This window comes from Acinonyx jubatus, chromosome D3, assembly GCF_027475565.1.
Source record: "Acinonyx jubatus isolate Ajub_Pintada_27869175 chromosome D3, VMU_Ajub_asm_v1.0, whole genome shotgun sequence".
Classification (NCBI taxonomy): domain Eukaryota; kingdom Metazoa; phylum Chordata; class Mammalia; order Carnivora; family Felidae; genus Acinonyx; species Acinonyx jubatus.
The window spans coordinates 15330521-15351549 of NC_069392.1; the positions used below are offsets into that span (position 1 = coordinate 15330521).

The window sequence follows — 21029 nt, forward strand, 5'->3', positions numbered from 1 at the left end:
AGAGAGGGATGAACAGGTGGAGCACAGATTCTGTGTGACATTGCAGTAGTGGATACATATTTTACATTTGTCAAAACTCACTGGGTTCACAAGAGTGAACCCTAATATAAACTCTGGGCTTCGGGGGATAATGATGTCAGCGGCGGTTCACTGATTATAACAGATGTATCACTCTGGTGTGGGCTGTTGAATGGCGGGGGAGGTTGTGGGTGTGGAAAGTACAGAGGGTTCCCATATACCTGCAGAGTATGTCTGTGTGTGCACGCACGTGTGCACGCATGTGTATCTTAACCCACTTGCTAGATGCAGTTTTTCTGCAGAAAACCCTTTCATGCAGTTGCTTATGAGCCAGCTGTAATTCTAGTTCATTACCCCCTTACTCTCTCATTCAAGAAATCACAGCAAAATGCTAATCACTGAGGATAATGTCACAATAATAGCTAGTAAAAATCGCTGATCATTTACTCTATATCATTCACTCAGTTACTTATCCCTCTCCTAGTTTTCAGGCACCTCCTGAATGCCAGCCACTCAGCTTGGTGCTGGAGATACAAAAATGGCATGGTCCCTTTCCTCGGGAGCATGTAATTAATGGGGCAGATGCAGAGATACAAGAGGAGTGGAAAAGGTTTGCGGGTATATTCTGCCATGCTAACAGTGGGGTCTTCTTTCTTCTGGGGGTGGGAGTCTGCTTTTGTTCAGAGTGGCCAAGATTTCAGAATGATAGCCGAAGCCCTAGCAGTGAAGCTGTTAATGGCTTCTTCAAGGACAGAGCACCCTTTTGTCCCCAGCACACACAGCCCACTTCAGTCCTGGACAAACAACTTGGCATCCACACGTAGCCTCTGGTTTGCCAGCCCCAGGACATCTCTGGCCTCAGTTCACGCCCAAGCCTGCCTGGGAGCCAGGGCTGGGTCAGAACAAATGTCAACATCTCAAAGAAAAAGGAGTGATGTCCCCAGATGAGACGAAGGACATACTTCAGGGCAGAAGAAAATAGAATAGCACTAACAATCACAATAACGATAATGGCTGCTAACATTTGTGGAGCCCTAATTATATGCCAGGGGCCATGCCAAGTGCTTGCCATGGACAATCTTCCTTGATTCCTCCTTGAACCTCTATGGCATAAGCATTACGATAGACCTTTTTTAGCTGATGGGGAAACTGAGACTCAGAGTAGTTAAGAAACTCAGTTCATAAGGGCCAGCACCAGGATTCAAACACGTATCTGTCATAGAGCTGAAGCTAAAGCCTGAGTGGCATCCAGCACTTCCCTGTTTAGTTTGATCTTATGTGGACAGCCAAATTAAATAATTTAGACCCAGCCTTTCATTTTGAAATTAACTGATCTCTAAAGTCATGGCTGTGTATGTCATATCAGCAATGAGCAGAGGGCTGAATGGAAGAGGTATCATTGGCTCTAAATCAAGGGAACCTTCAACAGTGAAGGTAGGAGACTGATGAAGTGGAGGGGGCATGGGCTTTGGAGCTGGACAGATCAGGGTTTGAGACTCTGAGTGGCCTTGAGGAAGTAATTAACCCTTCTGAAGAGAATAGTGCCAGTTCCATAAGGTCATTGGGAGGATCATACAAGATGATGCTTGTTTAGCACCCAGGACACTAAGAGGCTCAAATGTTTACTTCACAACTATTTATTCATGACCTAGGCCAGATGAATCAGGCTCTGTCCAAGGTGCTGGGATACAGTATCCAGAGACATGAGTCCTCTCCCTCAAGCTCAGTGACTGGAGGAGGAAGAGACAATTTTAAGACCAAGTGAGGTCTTCTAGGGATGGGGGCGCGGGGGGTGGAGGGGAAGTGGGGGTGGTGCCTAGGGGCTGGGGGCTGTGGCAACACATTGGAGGTCACCCAACTAGACTTAGGGGGATGTCAAGAAAGGCTTCCCACAAAAGGTGAGGTCAAACTAAAACCTGAACCATGAGTAGTTATTGTTAGATGAGGAGGGGAGGAAAGAGGGTTGCAGGCAGTGTGAATGTTCTGAGGCCTGGAGACAGGGTAGGAGCAGGGGGATTTCATGAGGAACAAGTAGTCCATTATGGCTGGAGTCAAGAGAGGAAAATGCCAAGAGCTGAGATTGGAGGGGTGAGCAGGGGTTGGGTCATTATGAGCCTGGAAACTCTATTAATGTGATTTGAACTTGACTCTTGGCACAAGCCAAATGAACATGCCCTTACTGAGAATCCAACAGGAGCTTTATATGGCCCTAGGCAGGGTGGAAATACAGAAGACAAGGCCCTGCCACTGGGTGATTTTGAACAAGCCATCACTCTTCTTTGGGTCTCAATTCCCCCATCTGCAAAATGGGCTACACCGAAAGTTTCCCAAACTTAAACCACCTACATGGCACCTGCTTGATTTTAATCATATCCCTGTACTACTGGTACTCGTATTTACCTTGACAAACTCACTTTTTTTTATATAAGGAAACTTATACTACTGTCTTACATAGAAAATTTATAGCATTCATCCTAAGTAGAAAGCACCTGCAAAAATACATGATTTTTTATATGAAAATACATAAAGACAGTGGATTTAATTCTTGTTAGTAACAGTTGCCTGCCCAAGGCTCTTGAGCACCAGGCCTGGGAGACTGCCAGTGTTCCAGAGATGGTGGAAAACCCACTAGTACCCAATCCAGTGTCTCTAATGTACTCAGATGGGCTGAAAAAGACTCAAAAGGGAATAAATCTCTCACTATGTGATTTGCTGTTATTTACCATTATGCCCGTGCCCACTGACCTACTCTGAAGTGCCCCCTCTGGAATGCATCCCCCTCTGTCCCTATTCCTCTACCAGCTGTGGCCTAGAAAGTCTTTCCAGAGGTAGTAAGATGGGACTAGGTGGAAAGGGGTTTCTGAGGGCACCACAGCCTGGGCAAAGGTAGGGAGAGGAGTGTTACCTAGAGATGCCTCCAGGCTAGCCGTCAGGCCAGTGCTAACAGGTGTTCTCCCCACATCTGCAGAGGATTTCAGTCGCCATGTCTGGAATGCGCGGAGGTGAAGAAATCCGGTTTGGTCCCAGCCACAGCCCGGAGCTCCCCCATGAGAGGATGCTCCCGCAGCCCCTCCTATGCCAGCACCCGCTCTTCCAGTCACTCCTCCCGATCCCCAAACCCCAGGGCCTCCCCCAGGTACACCCGAAGCCGATCCACCTCCTCCGGGAAAAGGTGAGTGCAGTTTTGACCTCTGTTCTGCAGCGCTTTCGTCCTTAGGGAGCTAGTTAAGGTAATTGGACATGTCCTTTGACCCACCGGTGAAAGAAGTCAGACAGATTTGAGTTTGAATGCCCACTACTCCCATTCCTAGCTGGCCTTGGGCCACAGATAACCTCTCCAAGGCTCAGTCTCGTCATCTGTAAAATGAAAACATTAACCTCTCGTGCCTCGGTTTCCCGACTTACAGAATGGGCTTAATAGTACCTAACCCTAGGATCTGTTGAGGATTAAATGAAATAATGCACAAAAAGCATTAGTTCAATGTCTGACACATAATAAAATACATAACAATCATAGCTAACATTTCCTATGTGCTGGCTCTGTGCAGTATGTGATTTGCCCTAATTTATTCATTTACAATTCTATAGGGTAAGTTCGATTATTTACCCCCTTATATAAATGAGAAAACAGAGGCCCAGAGAAGTGAAATCACTTGCCCAAGGTCACACAGCTAATAAGTAGCCTTAGATAGTAAGAATTCAGTCAGAGGAAGTGGTCGATATTATTATTAATTGCCCAGGAAAGGGCCAGCCAGGTTCCTCTGCCTGGCGTCCAGAAAGAAAAAGGTAACCCCCTGAGGACCAGCTGAATAAAACCCTACACTTCCGGGGCGACCCCGGCGAAGCCCAGCAGGCCCCTCGGAGACTGTTTACTCTCCCGCAGGTCCTACTCTCGCTCTTCCAGCTATTCCTCCAAGTCTGGCAAGAGGAGTCCCCCCAGCAGAAACTCTCGATCGCGCCGCAGCCCCAGCTATTCGCGGTACAGCCCGAGCAGGTACAGGCCCCGCCCCCCAGGCACAGGCCACGCCTCCCAGCTCACGTCTGGGGAGCGTCACCCAAGCCCGCCCCGCTTCCCCCTTTGTCCCAGCATTGCACGAGTAGAAATAGGAAGATGACCCAGCCTCCTCGTCTTCGCTGGAGTTATGTTTGGGGGCCCTAATGCACCCGCTATACCCACACCCCGGCCTCTTCACACACCTAATACTCCCCTTCCCCATATTCAGAGCCCCCAGTTCTTACGCACGCACCAGAGCCCTCTTGACGTTCACGTCCTCGCCCCCGTGGCAGCCGCGCCCCTGTAATGCCCACCCTCGAAGGCTGACACCCCTGCACGTGCCCAGCCTCACCCCCACAGTACACACCCACAGCCCCCTGGGGCCCCGGGAGGAAGCCACCACCTGCCCCAGTGGGGTGAAGGGCACAGGTGAAAGGCAGTGAGTGCCCCTGTCCCACGTGTTCACGCGGGAAAGCCAGCCGCAATAACCCCTGCACCCCTTCAGGGAGCGGGACCCCAAGTACAACGAGAAGGACTCGCAACAGCGGGAGCGCGAGCGAGCGCGTCGGAGACGGCGGTCCTACTCGCCCATGCGGAAGCGCCGGAGAGACTCCCCGAGCCACCTGGAGGCGCGGAGGATAACCAGGTGAGGCCAGGAGGGCCGGGGGTGCCCATCTCCACCCTCATTCCCACCCCTCCTACCGTTGGGGCCTCGGCCCCTCCCCGTGTCCCCTTGGAGCTGGAATTCAGGACTGTGGGAGCTCAGGGACGCTGCGGGCCCTGCAAGGAGGGGGCAGGGCCTCCGGGGCGGGGCCGGGTGGGTGCCTGGGACAGGGGCGGGGCCAGCCTGAGGAATCTGGTGGGCCGAGGGGGTGTGGCCAGGGTCTGTGGAGCGAGCTGGGGTAGCGTCGAGGCAATGCGGGCCAAAGCAGTGGGGCAGGGCCTTCGTCTGGGGGTGGAGCCGGCCACTGGAGGCCCAGCACCCTCAGACCCACATGCCAGGCTTTAGTAGACTCTGATCATACCCTGCACCAACTGAGGAGAGGGCAAAAGGATCGTCTGGGTGCCAGAGGGACTTAAGAGGGGGAGAGCACTGAATCTGGAGTGCATTCTTGGCTGTGCCACTTTCCAGATGAGCAGGGAAAGTCTCTTCACTTTCCAAACGCTGTGTTTTCACCCATGAAATATTGAAGGAAATAACTCCCAGGAGTATCATGAAAATGAAATGAAAGGGGGCAAAGAGATGTGAACACACTTTGTAAACTTAAATGCAGAACACTGAAACCCGAGGCGTGCCATTGCTATTGATTGCATAGACAGACTAGGTGGATACGGTTTCTAGCCAGTAAGCTCTTCACAAGAGAAAAGCCATAGAAGAGAAGCCTGAGGTCTGAGTGGACCCAAATTCCTCAGGCCTTGAAACCGGGACGAGTGGCTGAGAGCTGCCCTAAAACTGGCTCCTGGCAATCGGTTGGGCTCCTCCTCCTGGCCCTCCAAGCGTCAGCTACTCCTTCCAGAGACCCACAGGATGGGGCTGCGGCGGGGTTCGGGTGCCTGGTTCCTCCTCCCCAGAGATGACCTGGAGGAGGAAAAAGAACCTGTGCCCCAAACAATAAAATGGGGGTAACGGCATCACCTTCTCAGATATCCCACAGATCACCGTGGTACACAGGGACTCCTACACCCTTGACCAAAGGTGACCAAAGGTGTCCTTGGGGTTGACTTGGAGGGAGACAAAGTGGCATTTCTAAAAGGCTCTCTCGTTCCCTTAGTCGGTCTCAAACAGTCCATCTTGATGAACCCATTCAGTGTTTCCCAAACTTCCGTCACCCAGCAGCATCTTTTGATTCGTCTGTTTAGGAAGTGTACTACTGTTTACTTAATTTCTTCAAATAGATATGCCCTTTCTTAGAGGTGCATACATCTAATTCAAAAGGAATACACCACAGTATATATAGTAAATGGAAAATCAGCCTCTCTTACCATAAATAGAAGGTTCTAGTAAAAGTAAAAATAGCAAAACAAAACTGCCATTAAAGTCTAGACGTAGATTCCTTCACCAGCTGGAGGCTCTGAGCCCCGGCTTGCTTTGTTAAAAAGTGAGGTTATCACTTCTCAAGACACCAGCGCTGAGACCTTGCCCTGGACGGTCTGAGGGCAGCGAGAGGGGCTTAAAAAGAGTGTTTCCGCTAAGGGCCTGGGAAGTGGAAGGCCATGCCGCTCTCCCGGGGGGACCGGGCTGGCGCGGTCCGGGTCGAGGCTGGGCGGAGTCTGGCCCTCGAGCAAGCTCCCTCTGGTCTCCGCAGTGCCCGGAAGCGCCCCATCCCCTACTACCGGCCCAGCCCGTCTTCGTCCAGCAGCCTCAGCAGCACCTCCTCCTGGTACAGCGGCAGCAGCGGCCGCTCTGCCAGCCGCAGCTATTCCCGCAGCCGCAGCCGCAGCCGGAGCCGCAGCCGCAGCCGCAGCCGCAGTCGGAGCCGCAGCCGCAGCCGGAGCCGCAGCCGCAGCCGGAGCCGCACCCGGAGCAGGACCCGCACTAGCAGCAGCTCGGGCTCCCGCAGCCCCAGCCTGGGCTCCCGGAGCCGCAGCCGGAGCTACAGCTCAGCAGACAGCTACTCCAGCACGAGGCGCTAAACGAGGGCCTTCCCTTGAGCCGGCTGCCTGGGGGGTGGGGGGCCCTTTCCCTCTGCCGGCCTCCCCCTCTCCCTGCCCACCCTGCCTTCTCCTTGGTGACAGACATTGAGGGCTCCTGGACCCTGTCCTTCCTGCTCTCCGGGGGGGTAGGAAACGAAAGTACAGGGGCTTCGGCCTCTATATCAAGCTGCTAGGAGCCTCCACCAGCACCACCCTGGGGCTCAACACAGGCCTGGTCATATGGAGAGAACCATCCTCTGTTGGCACAAAAACCCTCCAGGTTTTGTAAGAAGCGATGGGTTCATGACTCAACAGTTTGGGCCTGGCCAGGAAAAACAGAGTTTTGCTAACCCACTGCTCACAGGATGCATATGGGAGGCTAGGAGTCATTTGTCACACCTGCCCTCATTCTCCTCTCATCCCGTCATGTGTGGACCCTCACGGGGTGGGAGGGGATGAGAGGAAACCAAGAGCAGTGAGGCCCAGGAGAGGGTGTCGCGCCTTTCACCTCCCCAAACAGGCCCAAGCAAAGGCCCGGAGGATGCTTGAGGGGGATAGAAGGGGACCTATCTGAGTGGGGAATGTGGATGTTTCAGTTGGTAAGAAGTGTCAGGAGGTAGGAGATGGGTTCTCTGCCTGTGAATATAGCAGCAAAGGGCAAGGGTCATTCTGCCGCTCCCAAGATCTCGGCACAGTCAGGAAGAGCAGTCCAGTAGATTCTAGCAACGGAGAGGCCACCACATGGCTTAGACAGCCTCTTGGCTGTTCACAGGGCCCCTGAACCTCACTGAGAAAAGACACAGTGGACAGTCAGGACAGCTTGGTGTGCAGCCCCACATCCCAAGTTTGCCTCAGCCCCCACTGGCTGGCACCAGCTTAATTCCACAGGACCATCTGCTGAACATTCCCCAGGGCCGTGGCCGGCTGCCAGTCCCCAGCGCCAGCCAGTCTGGCCTTACCCTCCAGTTGGAGCCCGCCTGCCCCCTCCCCACCGCCCAGACTGCCACACCCTGGATCCCACCCAGTGTGGCTGAACCATCTAAACCCGCCCTCAGCCTAAGCTACCCCCTTTGCCTCTCAGGAATGTTGCTGGGATGGGGCATAGTAGCTCAGGTTTTGGGGAAAGACCCAAGTCCAGAGAGTCTGGGGGGACAGGGGCTTGGGAACTCCATGGCTTCCGAGGCTTCCTGTCAGCCAGAGCCCACCTTTATTTCTGCCCTCTCCCTGTCTTCCCCCTGCCCAGGGCTGGGCAGCATGGGTAAGCTGATCTCTGACACACAAACACCACCAGCTGCTTCACCCACAGAAGGCACTGAGAACAGGGGTGTGAGGGAGAAGGTCCTTAAAATAAACTCCTGGGCACCCCCCACACCAGCTGACCGGCCTTCCGGAGCCCTGTGGGTGAATGTCAAGTTTGCGGTGGCAACAGCGGCAGGGCAGGGCATGGAGGGAGATCGTGACGGGGGACAGTCCACAGCTCTGGATACTGGGGGGCAAGTTATGGGGAAGCAGGGACCAAACACTCTTCTTCCTTCACACCCCAGGGACAGCATTTGGGAAAAAATCCCTTTTCTTGACATCAGTGACCCGTCTCCCCGACCCCTTGTCTTTCCCAGTCCATCAGCCCGTGGGGCCAGAAACTGCCCTGCAAACTCCCGCAAGTCCTTCTTCCACCAGAAGAGCAGCGAGAGGTGCCCCAGACAGCATGGGGTGACCTGGCCTTCCCCCGATGCCCTCTGGCCCGGCCCTGGGCCCCACCCGCCAAGACTGACAGATGCCAGTGCTGTCACCACAGAAGGCCGGATGGCAGGTGCCTGGGACAGGGGCAGGTGCCCTGGGAGGGCATGTACAGCAACTGTAAATAACCCTCTTCCCTGCCCGGGAAACCAGCCTGGGCTCCAGTCTCCCATCACGGAGACAAAGTCTTCTCCGAGCCACAGAACCTCTGGAGCCACGGACCCTCCTTAGCAGGACAGCAGTGACAGAGGCCTGGGAGCCTTCCGTCAGACTGCCTTCAGACAACTCTAGGGGACCATTTTGCCTGGGGCTCCTAGCAAACCTATTATTTATTTTATTTATTTATGTTTATTTATTTATTTATGTGATGATCTCTCTCTCTCTCTCTCCCTTGGTTGCCATTAGCAGTATTCAACTATTTATTTATTTATATGGAGAGGTGTGTGTGTGTGTGTGTGTGTGTGTGTGTTGCCAGGGGGCGGGGTGCTTCTGAATTATTTTTGTGCATCTCTTTTTTTCCCTCGTGTCTTTGTGGATGAGATCTGAGAGGCCGGATGTGGCTAGGGATGTTGGCTTTGTTCCCGCAGGTGAGACCCACAGAGCTCTAAGTCCAAACAGCCTGGAATTGGCCTGGGGAGGGGGACACCTCAGACCTAAGGTTCGTTATGTCAGTGAGGTTCAGGCTTGCTCCCCAGCTCCCTGCCCACCAGCTACCTCACTGAGGTATCAGAAAAATGAAAACATCCACAAGGCTTGTGAACTAAAGGCCTGAAATGATACACTGGAGTCACAGCTCACACGGGGGTTGGAGTCTAAAGTTAGCATAAGCTAAGGTAAAACTTGCAGCGTCAAAATCGTCGTGTGAGTGCTTTAGGGAGGCACCTGCTGGGAGACGGATGTACTGTATGTCGCCCACTGATGAGGCTTCTTCGTCAGTACTGCAGGAGCTGTCTTGCGTTTGGGGGGCCATGGTGGTTGAACTGGCATCTGGTTTAGCACTGGGATCGAACTTTGAGTGGACAAGGAGAAAGCAGGGCAGGAATTGGGCTGAGGGAGTGGAGGGAAGATGCACATGGGGTCTCACCCTTACTCCAGCAGAGACAATAGTGGGCAGGATCACTCCCTAAGCGTCTCTGAGCATCCTGGTGGGTTTTGTGTAAATTATACATCCTTCTGCTTCCATTGTAGCTAATTTCTCCCCATGCACTGAGGCTTTTCCAGGCTGCTCTCTTCCTTCTGCAGGAGGCCCACTGCTTCCTGGAGTGGTATCAACCTCCCTAGGAGAGATACACAGACCCAAAGTAGAAGCCTTTTGCTGGGATCTCCTGCTTTCCATCAGGGAAGAGCACAAAGCTATTTCAGAAATAAGAGAACGGAAAAAAAAAAAAAAGACAAGATGAAAGGAGCAGCCGGAAGTTCCCCCAAGAAGGTCATTGAGGGTCACATCAAGCCAGGATCTAGAGGCCTTTCTTTACCAGTCCTGCCCCTCTGACTGGCAATGTCTTCCTGCTGCCTGCCAGAGAGGCCCCGCCCCCACCCTCTTTCCAAAGTCATCATTCACTGCTTTGAAATTGCCAGATTCTCTGGTCCAGCTTTGAGTTTGGTGAGACTTTTGCAACATCCCTGGTCGTTTCCCTGGCAATGTGACTTTACCCTGCTCTATCCCAAGCAAGAAGTACCTCCAGCCAGGGGAAAGTTGCAAGAAGGCTGCTTAAATGCCTCCGGGGGAAAACCTCTGTCCCTCCCTCTTGCCCAATGTGCTTCTCTAATTACCTTTACGTTTCCTTTCTTTTGCATCCAAAATTAAACAGCTTCTTGGGATGCTGGTGACCTTGCTTAACCAAAGGCCCCAGCCCCACCCCCCCCCCGGCCCCCCCACACCTCCACATCCCTATTTCTCTGCCTATTTTGCCCACATTACCTTCTGCTTCCAGGGAGTGAGACAAATCGGCTGAAATCTGCTGGTGGCGAGCATTCATTTTAAAAGCCAGAATTGGGGTGTGTGACTTGAGGCCCAGAAACATACAGCCCACCTGCAGCCTTTCTGGATGAATGAACCTGGACAGATCGCTTCATTCCTCTGGGCCAAAGATTCCCCCTTTTTAGGCGAGTTTTTGAGATACGATCCAGAATGTTGACCTGAGGGCTGGGAAATTGTCTAAAGACAGAGTGAGTTCACCAGGACTGAGAAGCAAAAAGGAGAACACCCTCAAACATTTTCAGGAGGTTCTCAATCATTAGAATAAAACGTACGTTAATTCCTTCAATTAAGAAAAGCTAACTCACTCAAAGCCCCCTCGAGGTCTGACCGCACACATTCCTATCTCTGTCTCTTCCTTTCTTTGTGAAGGAAAGTCAGTCTTTCAGAAAAACAAAATTGAGATGTTTGAAAGACACAAGGGTCTCAGTCTCAGAGAGCCCCCATCATTTCATTAGCTCAGAACCGTCCTCTTTCCCAAAGGCTTTCCTTGAAGAGAGCCAACATTTGGGTACTCCTAAAGGTTCCAAAGCCCCCCCTTTTTTTTTTAAGTCTCACTCCCATCATGTCTTCTGCTATATTCTTTTCCATGAATATTCACAATCGTCTCACAAGCATCTGTCTTGCCTTGCTTGGCTCTCCAGCTAAACCGAAAAGTTTGATTAAAAAACAAACCAGGATTCCTCAAAATGTTCCCTCCTCCATCAGCCAGCTGCATCCAGTTGAAGAACTTCTGCTTAGGTACAGTGTCATCAAGCAATGCTTTCCTGAAACCTCTTCCTTGTCATCTCTGCACGCATGAGCCAGTGGTACTGAGACTTGGCATCTCCCCTCTGTCTGTGGCTATTGTTTTGTTTTTTATATTTATTGAGGGTTTTGGGTTTTGGGTTTTGCATTGTAAATACCATGATGGGGTCCCCCTCATCAGATCATGGCTTATTTAATAATTTATTCCCTATTTATTAAATGGTATTGAGAGAAGAGAGGGACCCCTCTTCCCCTAAATTGCTATTGGAAATCGGTCCATCAATCAGTCTGGGTGTGGCTGTCTGCAGCAGGGGCATTATTCCCCAGGTAATGAGTGCCAGAATCACCCAGCAAATTGGAATTGGCAGAAACGGAGTCTTCAGTCATACAAATTAAACTCAAATGGAACTAAAACACTGGTTATCTCCGGGAAAACCTCATTTTGATGGAAATTAATTGAGGAATAAAATGCCTGTGCACGAACCAACTTCTATTAAAAAGTCACAACTCCTTGAAAAAAGAGAGAGAGAGAGAGACAAAATTGTAATTCCTTTTCTCTGGCCAAGAAAAGATATGCCTCATCTTCTAATGAGTTGAGCCAAAGAGACTGGAACAGGATTCCTTTGTGATTCTCTGGCCCGTGTGTGTCTGTCTGGATGAAACGGAGTGGGTCTCAGGCCTCAGTGTTACCATCTGTAAAATGGGATTTGGCCGAAGTGTTCTTGGCAGGGTGGAGGGAAGGGGTTCTAACTCTGATGTCATGAGCTCCAAACTGTCAGATGTATGGTCCATATGTCTTCTGCCGACTATAGGTTGAAGGATGTCTCCCAAGGAAGGAAATAAAACACCAAGCATGGACTTCATTTGCAGGGTAAGGTTGTAGTAGCTGAGTCCCGCAGTCAAAAATGGGAGGCCTTCTAGTGCTGCCACCTTATATAACTCTTATATCCTGGGTTACAGAAGCCCTCTCTCTTAGCTTGGACTTCTCTCCAAGCCCAGACATCCAGAGATCTCAAAGGAGAGACCAAGAAGGCTTCAGCGTTCGCTGGATTTAATCACTGTTTACGTGTCAGGACATATTTTGTATGGTTGTTCTCACAAGCCAGTGACATAGGTCATGTTGCCATTTTCCAGATGAGAAAACTGAGGCCTGGGAAGGGGGAGCTGGCATGCCTAAACTCCCTGGAGCTCAGATCCACCTGGCTCCGTGTCCCACTCTCTCGGTAGCTCTTTCTTGCCAGGTGCATGTTTGAGAACTCTCTGCAGGGTCTTTTCTCTCCCAAGTCTTGGCTGCTCGCTCAAGCAGCCATTGGCCAAGGACCTAGCAGGATCCACTATATCAGCCCAGTAGGCTTGGTGCACCCCAAGGCCACCTCTCCTCATCCGGAAGACCCCAAACAAGGGGACCCAGTACCAGCCCGGCTCGGCCTGAGAAGCCAGCCTCTGCCTGGGACATCCACATCAGAGGGAGGAAGCTCCTGTGTCCTCCAGCATCCCGGGACCCTGCCCTCCACCTAGTGATACCGTGGCCATGGCTTGTTTGATTTCTGGTGTCCACAGCTAAGCATAACCTTTCCGGGGTTTCTGATTTTTCAGCCTGTACGCAACATGTCTCTTATAATAAAAGGTTCCATGGTATGGTGTTCTCATATGTGGCCCAGCATCCTCTGTCTATGGGGGGTGCCCAGAAGCAGAGAGGGAGGTAGGGTGGCAGGGAGACGGGGACAGAGAACATCTAAGCAGTACCTGCTGCATGCACACATTGTCACGTTGCTCAACACATTTCTTTAATCTTCAAAACAAACCTGTAGGCACTGTGTTGCCCTAAGCATTTTACATGCAGTATCTTAGTCATCGCAACCCTATGAGGTAGGCATTAGAGTCTCCTTCCTACAAAGAAGGAGACTGAGGCCCCAGAAAAGCAAAGTCACTTGCCCAAGGCCACGGATTCAATGATAGGACCCAGGCAGGCCGACCCCAGATCCCAGACTGTTCACTGCTCTGCCCCACAAGACTTCAGCTCATGCAAAGGGTCATCAGTTCTCTTCGGTAGAAGAATTTTTCTCCCATGCATTAATGGTCAGGAGGAAGTTCAGTGCAGGGCACAGATTTGGGGCCCCAAAGATCTGGATTCTAATATAGACCCTGCCGTTACTAGCTGTGTGGCACTGAACAAGGACGACACCCTGTTGGGACTTGGTTTGCTCATCTATGAAATGGAAACAACAGTAACTCCCTCCCCGGGCTGCTGTGGGAATTAAATGGATGGCGGCTCTAAAAAATCATGTGTGTGGGAAGTGCTCAGTGAATGTTAGTGAGTGTGACTACCATTCCCTAAACTGAGACTGAGCCGTGGGAGTGGGGCTCGTGGCGACAGCCATAAGTGGCCAACTGGAAACAGTGGGGTTCCTGCAAGGCCCTGTGGAGGCCTCCAGAAATGTTCTCGGTGTCCGACTTTGGAGCTTCCTGCCGTAGAGAACAGAGGCTGAAAACACCCATGGGGACAGGCAGGTGAGAGAAGGCGGCAGGGTTAGGACTGTGGGGACCCGGGGAATCCAGGACACCATTGCCAAATCACTAGCTCAGCTCAGGATTGCCAGATCTCCCCATTTCTCAACAGAATGTGAATTTTTATTTTTCATTATTTTTTAAAATTTTTAGTGTTTATTTTTGAGAGAGAGAGAGGGAAAGAGAGAACGAGTGGGGGCAGGGCAGAGAGAGAGGGAGACACAGAATCCAAAGCAAGCTCCAGGCTCCAAGCTGGCAGCGCAGAGCCCGACGTGGGGCTCGAACTCACAAACCCTGAGATCATGACCTGAGCCGAAGTCGGACGCTTAACTGACTGAGCCACCCAGGTAACCCGAGAATGTGAATTTTTAGACAAAATTTCCTGATTTTCAAAACGTGCGTTAACTCAATCTTTTTTCAAACATTATGCAAAGGCAAAAACAAAAAAAAAAAAAGTTATGCAAACACACATACGGATAATGTGTATCATCCCAGGGGCCAGACAGGTCCCCCGTCCTCAGGAATACAGCCCCTTGTCTACAGCAGAATGTCTACACCCGACTAGGGTATCAGCTGGGGGAGAAAGAGCAAACAAAATAGGTTACCTACTGTCACCTCCCCTTGTAGCTTGCCCCTCTAGAAATCTCCCTTGAAGATCAACTGGTGGGATTAACCTCGCTGGGGTATATCCATTGCTCTCTGCCACAACCGCCGTGACACCACCACACACACATGGATTTCTCTCTTCCCAAACAGGCTGTCGTAAGGCAGCAACCAGAGTCCCCTTATGAGGCTTCACTGATAAATAATAGTGGTCATAATAATAATAGTTACCTTTTATGGACCGATGATCATGCACGCACCGAACCTTATCAGGCATTACCTTCCTTAATTGTCATAACAACACTGTTTAGCCCCATTTGACAGATAAGAAAGTTGAGAGTCACAGAGGGAGTGCCACAGAGCCGGTGGGTATTTGAACCTCGGTCTGTGGACCCCAGGACCGTTTCTGCTGCACCTCTTTACCCCTGAAGGCAGGAGCCCCATAACTCAGAGCTAGCCCTCCGTAAGGGCCCCTGATGACTTTTTCTGGAAAATGTGTCTGCCGGGAAGCTGTCCCTGTGATGCCAGTCATCCCTCAGTGACTCACGGAAGAGGCCTTCACCTTTCTGTGTCCTGTTCTGGCTCCTGGTTGCAGGAATCAGGTGTTCTTCTGGCTAGGCTATTGGTCTGAAGAGGCACCCCTCCCCCTCCCAGCCTCCACCGTCCTGGCTGCTAGAGAGGGAGAGCGGCTTCTGGAGATGGCTCTCTTTCAGGCCAGATTAGCAGCTGCCCAGGGGTGCAGCTGAGGTAGCATGCAGCCAGCACCTGCCGTCCCAGGGACACACATAGCCCCTCCTCATGGTGAAGGCCGTGAGACAAACAGGGGTTCTGGAGGACATCAGAAGATCCAACTTCCCAAGAGGCAGGGGCCAAGGAGTCTTGTGACCTAAGCAAATCAAGCCCCTCTCTGAGTGCTATAGTTATTTCACCTGAAGAAATTGGGTCAGGCCAGTGGTTCTTAATGCTGGCTACACATCAGAATGAGCTGTGAACTTTACAAAGCCACCCACACTTGAGTCCCACCCACCCCCAATAAGAAGAATCGCTTGGGGCGCCTGGGTGGCTCAGTCTGTTAAGCATCCGGCTTCGGCTCAGGTCATGATCTCACAATTCCTGGGTTCGAGCCCCGCGTCAGGTTCTGTGCTGACAGCTCAGAGCCTGGAGCCTGCTTTGGATTCTGTGTCTCCCTCTCTGCCCTTCCTCCACTCACACTCTGTCTCTCTCGCTGTCAAAAATAAACATTTAAAAAGAAAAGAATTGCTGAGGGTAGGTGCCAGGCAGTGGTGTTTTTTAAAATGTTTAAGGGCACCTGGGTGGCTCAGTCGGTTAAGCGGCCGACTTTGGCTCAGGTCATGATCTCGCGGTCCGTGAGTTCGAGCCCCGCATCAGGCTCTGTGCTGACAGCTCAGAGCCTGGAGCCTGTTTCGGATTCTGTGTCTCCCTCTCTCTGACCCTCCCCTGTTCATGCTCTGTCTCTCCCTGTCTCAAAAAAATAAATAAATAAAACGTTAAAAAAATAAAATATTTATTTTGAGAGAAAGAGAGAGAAGGGAGAGAATCTTAAGCAGTCTCTGTGCTGTCAGCACAGAGCCCTAGGTGGAGGCTCGAACCCACAAACCGTGAGATCATAACCTAAGCCAAAATCGAGAGTCAGATGCTTACCCGACTGAGCCGCCCAGGCGTCCCAAGGTAGCAGTGTTTTTAAAGGCTTCCTAGGTCATGCAGATATGAAACCAGGATTGGGAACCGCTGAATTACATGGCATCTTAAATGTCACCTTAAATTCTCAGGTGTGGTATCAGAGGTGTGGCGTGTTACCAGCCGCCACAAAGGTACTGATAACGCCAGCAACAATGCCACCCAACACTTACCTAAGACCCACTGTGTGCCGGGCATGATTCCAAGCACTTCACATATATCAACATAAATTACATTATTTCATCCTCACAGGGTCCTTAGGAGGCAGGTACTATTTTGATGCTGATTTTACAGACCAGTTGCCCCACTACCATAGCTAGTCAGGGGGGCACCGCTGGACCCCAGGATGTGGGTAAGTTCAAAGGGACTCCCAAGCAGCCTAGGAGGTTCAAGGAAGGCATCGCAGGAAAACTGACTGATGGCCCAGGAAATGAGCAGAGTGGGTCAGGCCAGGAAAGGGAGCTCAGGAAAGGGGAGGAGGACAGGGGATCCCAGGCAGGAATAAGTGCGTGCGTACAGGAACAGAGCAATGACTTCCACCTGGCAAAAGTAGGCTCTTGGTCCCCCGCCTACCCTGGGCACTCCTTCCACAGTTCTATGTAACTGGTTTACTTGTTCACTTCTTCATTGCCCATCTCCAAGAGGACAGAAGCCTTGTCTGCTGCCTCATTCATCTCCCCACTCCCCGCCCCCCCTTCCCGCGCCCCCCCCCCATCCCTGTGTGCCCAGCAGGGGCAGCTGTCAAATGATTAAATCTGCTGGGTTACCAGCTCTGCTTCCTTCCCCCAGTCCCATGCATTTTTGAGCTGGTTGATTTTTACTTTAGGTCGAGGTTGGGGAGTATGGTTAGGAGACTCTGGCAAAGCAGTGATATGTCCCACACAGGGACCCTAAGGATCTCTCACGCACACATTCTTCCAACGAGGGGCTGTGTCCCTCCTTACAAGTGAGAGAAGGCAGCGTGGGGATGAGGCAGACACACGTGAGCACCTACTATTCACCCAGCACTGAGTGTAGTCCCTAGGATAAGAGGATGGTGTGATCTTTAGAAGGCAGTGTCTGAGGGCAAGCACTTGGGAGTCAGAAGACCTGGGTTTGAACCTGACTGCTGCTTCCTAGCTGTGTGTCTGTGTGTAAGTGGCTTAACCTCTCTGAGCCTCAGGCTCCTCATCTTTCCAGTGGGGATACTAAAAGAATCAATCTCATAAGGGTCTCATGAAGATTAGCCAAGGTGGTAAACCGTAAAGCAGAGGTGATACACTTTGCCCAGCACCTGAGTTAGTATCATTGTTGCTGATACCAAAAAAGTGGGGGGTGGGGGGCAGGTAGGCTCAGTTGCCCAGGTGAGCTCATAAGTTTCTGGAAGGGTTTCAGGTCACCTTGGCGAAAGTCCAACAGCCTCTCCTCTCACCTTTCATCACCTCGAATACCAAATTCTCAAGAGAGGCACTCCCAGCCGCCGCCCTCCATGAGTATCTTCTCTCAGAAGAATCTAGAGCCTCCTAAGTAAGAACTTGGCGATCTCCCCGGGTATATCTCCACCCTGATATTTGATCATCTTCAATCAGAGTATTATTTTTTTAATGCTTATTTATTTGGGGGGAGGGTACAGAAGATCCAAAGCAAGCTCTGTGCTGACAGCAGCAACCCAATGCGGGGCTGGAACTCATGAACCATGAGATGACCTGAGCTGAAGTCGGATGCTCAACAGAGCCACCCAGGTGCCCCTCAACCAGATTAATTCTAACATCAATCTACTAGAGGAAAGACACGGGGCACCGTTCAGGCGTTTCCTCGCACAGCCACAGGGTTTCCACTGCCTCTGAATCCTGGCTCTAACACATCCTATATCATGGCCCACCAGTGATGAGATGACTCACAGCAGTTTTTCTTTGGGTCTTTTTTTGACCCATTTGCCAGTGAAACTAGTCAAATGCTTTCTCAAGGTGTAACACTGGGTCCCTTTGACAATCTGCTCTCAAATCTAAACCCCAAATAAACAACACCAATCACATCGAATATATTCATGTTGCCAAATGGAAAGGGGTTGGAACAGGTACACACACACGCACACACAGTTTGTTTTTTTCCTTCACTTTGAAGCCCATTTCTAGCTTAAGGCTCCATGACCTCCCATGCTTGGGCTTCAGAGAATCTGTGAATCCTTTGAAATCACGGGCAAACTTTTAATGTATGAAAATACCAGCATTTAGGTGCAGAGAAGCACATATTCCCCACTATTTTCCAGAGGAGCCCAACTTGAAGCCTTTAGGATGCTTCAGCAAAATCTGTCGTTACTCTCGTGGGTATGGCGGTTTCTAGTTGCCGCCCAGCAGTCACTTACCTTTTATCCACGGTAGTAAAACCCCTGTTTTAACGAGCTTCATAGCCACCCAGAATAAAGACTGCATTTCCCCATGTTCCTTGCAGCTGGTATAGCCACGTGACTAATTTGGGCCAATGAGATACAGGCAGAATTTCCTCACATTTCAATAAAAGAAATTGTTATATGCTTCTCCCCTTCTTCTTCACCCCTTTTTTCTTCCTGCTGGCTGGAATGTAGACGTGATGTCTGGAACTCAAGTGGCTCCCTGGTCCATGAGGTGGCTTTGGGAAGTGAGCCCATATAAACAGAGCAAGAAGACGGAAGATTCCCAGTCTCTGAGGGCTTTGCAGAACAGGGGTAGCATGTCAGTAACAAGACAGAACTTGTCTTGAACTCTGAGCTTTATTAAGAAGAAATACATTTCTCTTCTCTTTCGGCCACGGTTATTTTGAGCCTCTGTTTTTCACAGCTAAAATGAATCTTAATTCATACTCAGGGTGAGGCTAAGAGAGTGCTCAGAAGGAGGTATCTTGTTTATCCTAGTCCTTCTCTATACGTCCTCCTCATCTCCTCCAACCTTCCTCCCCTCCCAGCACAAACTGTGAGAACCCTTTCAGGCCAAACCCTCCTAGGAGCTGTCATTCCCAGACCCAAAAACAACACAAAACAAACTTTCCAAAGCAGTTGCCTGGTGTCATGTCACCAACTGGTCAAACCAGCCCCTGCTCTGACCTCAGAGATGGAAAAGGGGGCCTCAAGATCACAGGCTCTCTAGCTCTCCCTCCCTCGAAGGATCTCAGAGCCACCCCTCTGCATTTGTGCCTCCAATGGCACTCTACCTAAAGGTCTCAAACTGAGAGGAATAGGTACCACTTTCCCAGCAAAGGCTCTTGGCAGAGAAGCAGATAGACTGGTTTATTAGAATGATATTCACATTGAGGAAGTTCTTTTGAAGCAATACCAACAACCACAAAAACACAGAATTTGGAGGTCGATCCATCAGAATTGTCTGCATCATGATGGAGCAAACAAACAAATCCAAAATCTCAGTCTTAAGGGAACAAAGGTTCATCTGTCCGCTATGTCCATTGTGGACCAGCAGGGACACCCTACCCATCAGAGATGTTGGTGACCATAGTGCAGAAGGAAGAGAAATCAACCAAGGGTCCTCCCGTCACGGAGCGGAGGTCTCCCATGGGTTACTCACATGCTTGGAACTGACAGTGACAGGTATCACCTCTGCTCACCACTCATTGGCCACAACTAGTTACATGGCTCTTACCAACCACAATGGCATCAGGAAGTGTGTTGCTTCCTATCACGTGCCCTGAATTTTACTGAATCCCAACTACGTGCTGGGTACTGTTCTAGGTGCCCATGACACAGCCCTAAACAATCAGACCACAGTCCCTACCCTCGGCCCCCATGGAGCTTAGGTTCTAATGGAAGGGGCAGACAACAATCGAGGCCTAAAATATAACTCAGTTCGCAGCCGGCGCTAGGAAGAAAAACCAGCTGATGTAGGAGAACGTGACTTCAGATCAAATGGTTGGAGAAGGTTTCTCTGAGTAGGTGAAATTTAAGCAGAGACACAAATGAAGTGAGGAAATCCTGAGGAAATCTGGGGGAACAGTGTCATAGGCAGTGGGAACGGCACGAGGGAAGTCCTCAGACAGGAATATGTGTGGCTCTTCTGTCCAAAGGACAGAAAGAAGGCCACCAAGACTCCAGCACAGTGAGCAAGGGGTGGATGACAGCAGGGAATCAGATCAGAAAGGTAGCCAGGAGCCTCAATTTGCTTCATGAAACTTTTGTAGCATCTAAAATTGTTTTAACTGTTGACTGATGATTTGCTTATCGATAGGCGTGAGAACACAGACTTGTGTCTCATGTCTAGCCCCTAGTCTAGTGCTTTGCACGTAAGAACTTAGTAAATATGTGACGAATCAACACATGAGTAAATGAATGAATGGAGTCTCCCCGCTCCCCTGTGTCTGCTCCTCCACACATGGTCAACGATCGCCATCACCAATTCGCAGTTGCCCGAGTCTTACAACCAGACGGGGAGTCTGATGTGCCCTCTCCTCTCCTCCAGTCCAATCCCTCAGCCAAAATGTTTCTGCTTCTTTAATACATCATGGATTGTGTCCACCCTTTATCTCTCCTCAGCCAACAACCCAGCCCAAGCCACCATGATTCCCAGGACCCTACAACAGCCTCTTCTCTGGTCTCCCTGGAGTTTTGTCCCCCAGTGCCCTCTCCACAAGTAGCAGGTGATTTTCCTAGAACTCATCATACCACTCTCCTTCTCCAAATAGTTCAATGGGTCCTCAAAATGCTCAGGACAAAGCCTAACTCTTAAATGGGGTCCAGAAGGGCCTACATCATCTGGCCTATGCCCACCTCCCCAACCATTTCCCCCGCCATGATCCATGCCAATTATCCAGTGAGATAGGTAGGTACTTCTGACATCCCCCTTTTACAGATGACAAGGCAGAGGTTCAGAGAGGCTAGGCCACTGGCCCAGAGCAGCCGATCTGGGTCTGTTCAGGTTCCTACCCCCCAGGCTTCACTATCTTTCTTAAGCAGTAAGTACCAACACAGTTACTTCTTTAAAAAAAACAAAAAACAAAAAACAAAAAGCCTGGTTAGTTGAGATACTATTTCCCCGGCTGCAGAATGACTATTCGGGCTGTGAAAGGGGACTTCAAAAGCCCTGATAAAGGCCCAGGAATAAGTAGAGGGCCCCTGAGAGTCCTTGGCTAGGGATGTCCCTCTTTGAAGAT

At 50.9% G+C, this 21029-nt stretch overlaps 1 protein-coding gene and 1 long non-coding RNA gene across 2 annotated transcripts in view; one reads left to right on the top strand and one right to left on the bottom strand.

Moving 5' to 3' along the window:
• The window catches only part of LOC113595078 (uncharacterized), a 33398-nt gene extending 28258 nt beyond the window's left edge, over positions 1-5140 (bottom strand). The window contains exon 1 of the long non-coding RNA XR_003415524.2: positions 4715-5140. This is a non-coding gene — a long non-coding RNA (uncharacterized LOC113595078). The remainder of the gene's footprint in view (positions 1-4714) is intronic.
• The window catches only part of SRRM4 (serine/arginine repetitive matrix 4), a 152059-nt gene extending 142127 nt beyond the window's left edge, over positions 1-9932 (top strand). Inside the window, exons 10-13 of the mRNA XM_027043916.2 lie at positions 2987-3190; positions 3902-4012; positions 4518-4658; positions 6319-9932. Coding sequence (XP_026899717.2) covers positions 2987-3190; positions 3902-4012; positions 4518-4658; positions 6319-6646 — 784 coding nt within the window. The 3' untranslated portion in view covers positions 6647-9932. The remainder of the gene's footprint in view (positions 1-2986; positions 3191-3901; positions 4013-4517; positions 4659-6318) is intronic.
• Positions 9933-21029: the final 11097 nt, after the last annotated feature.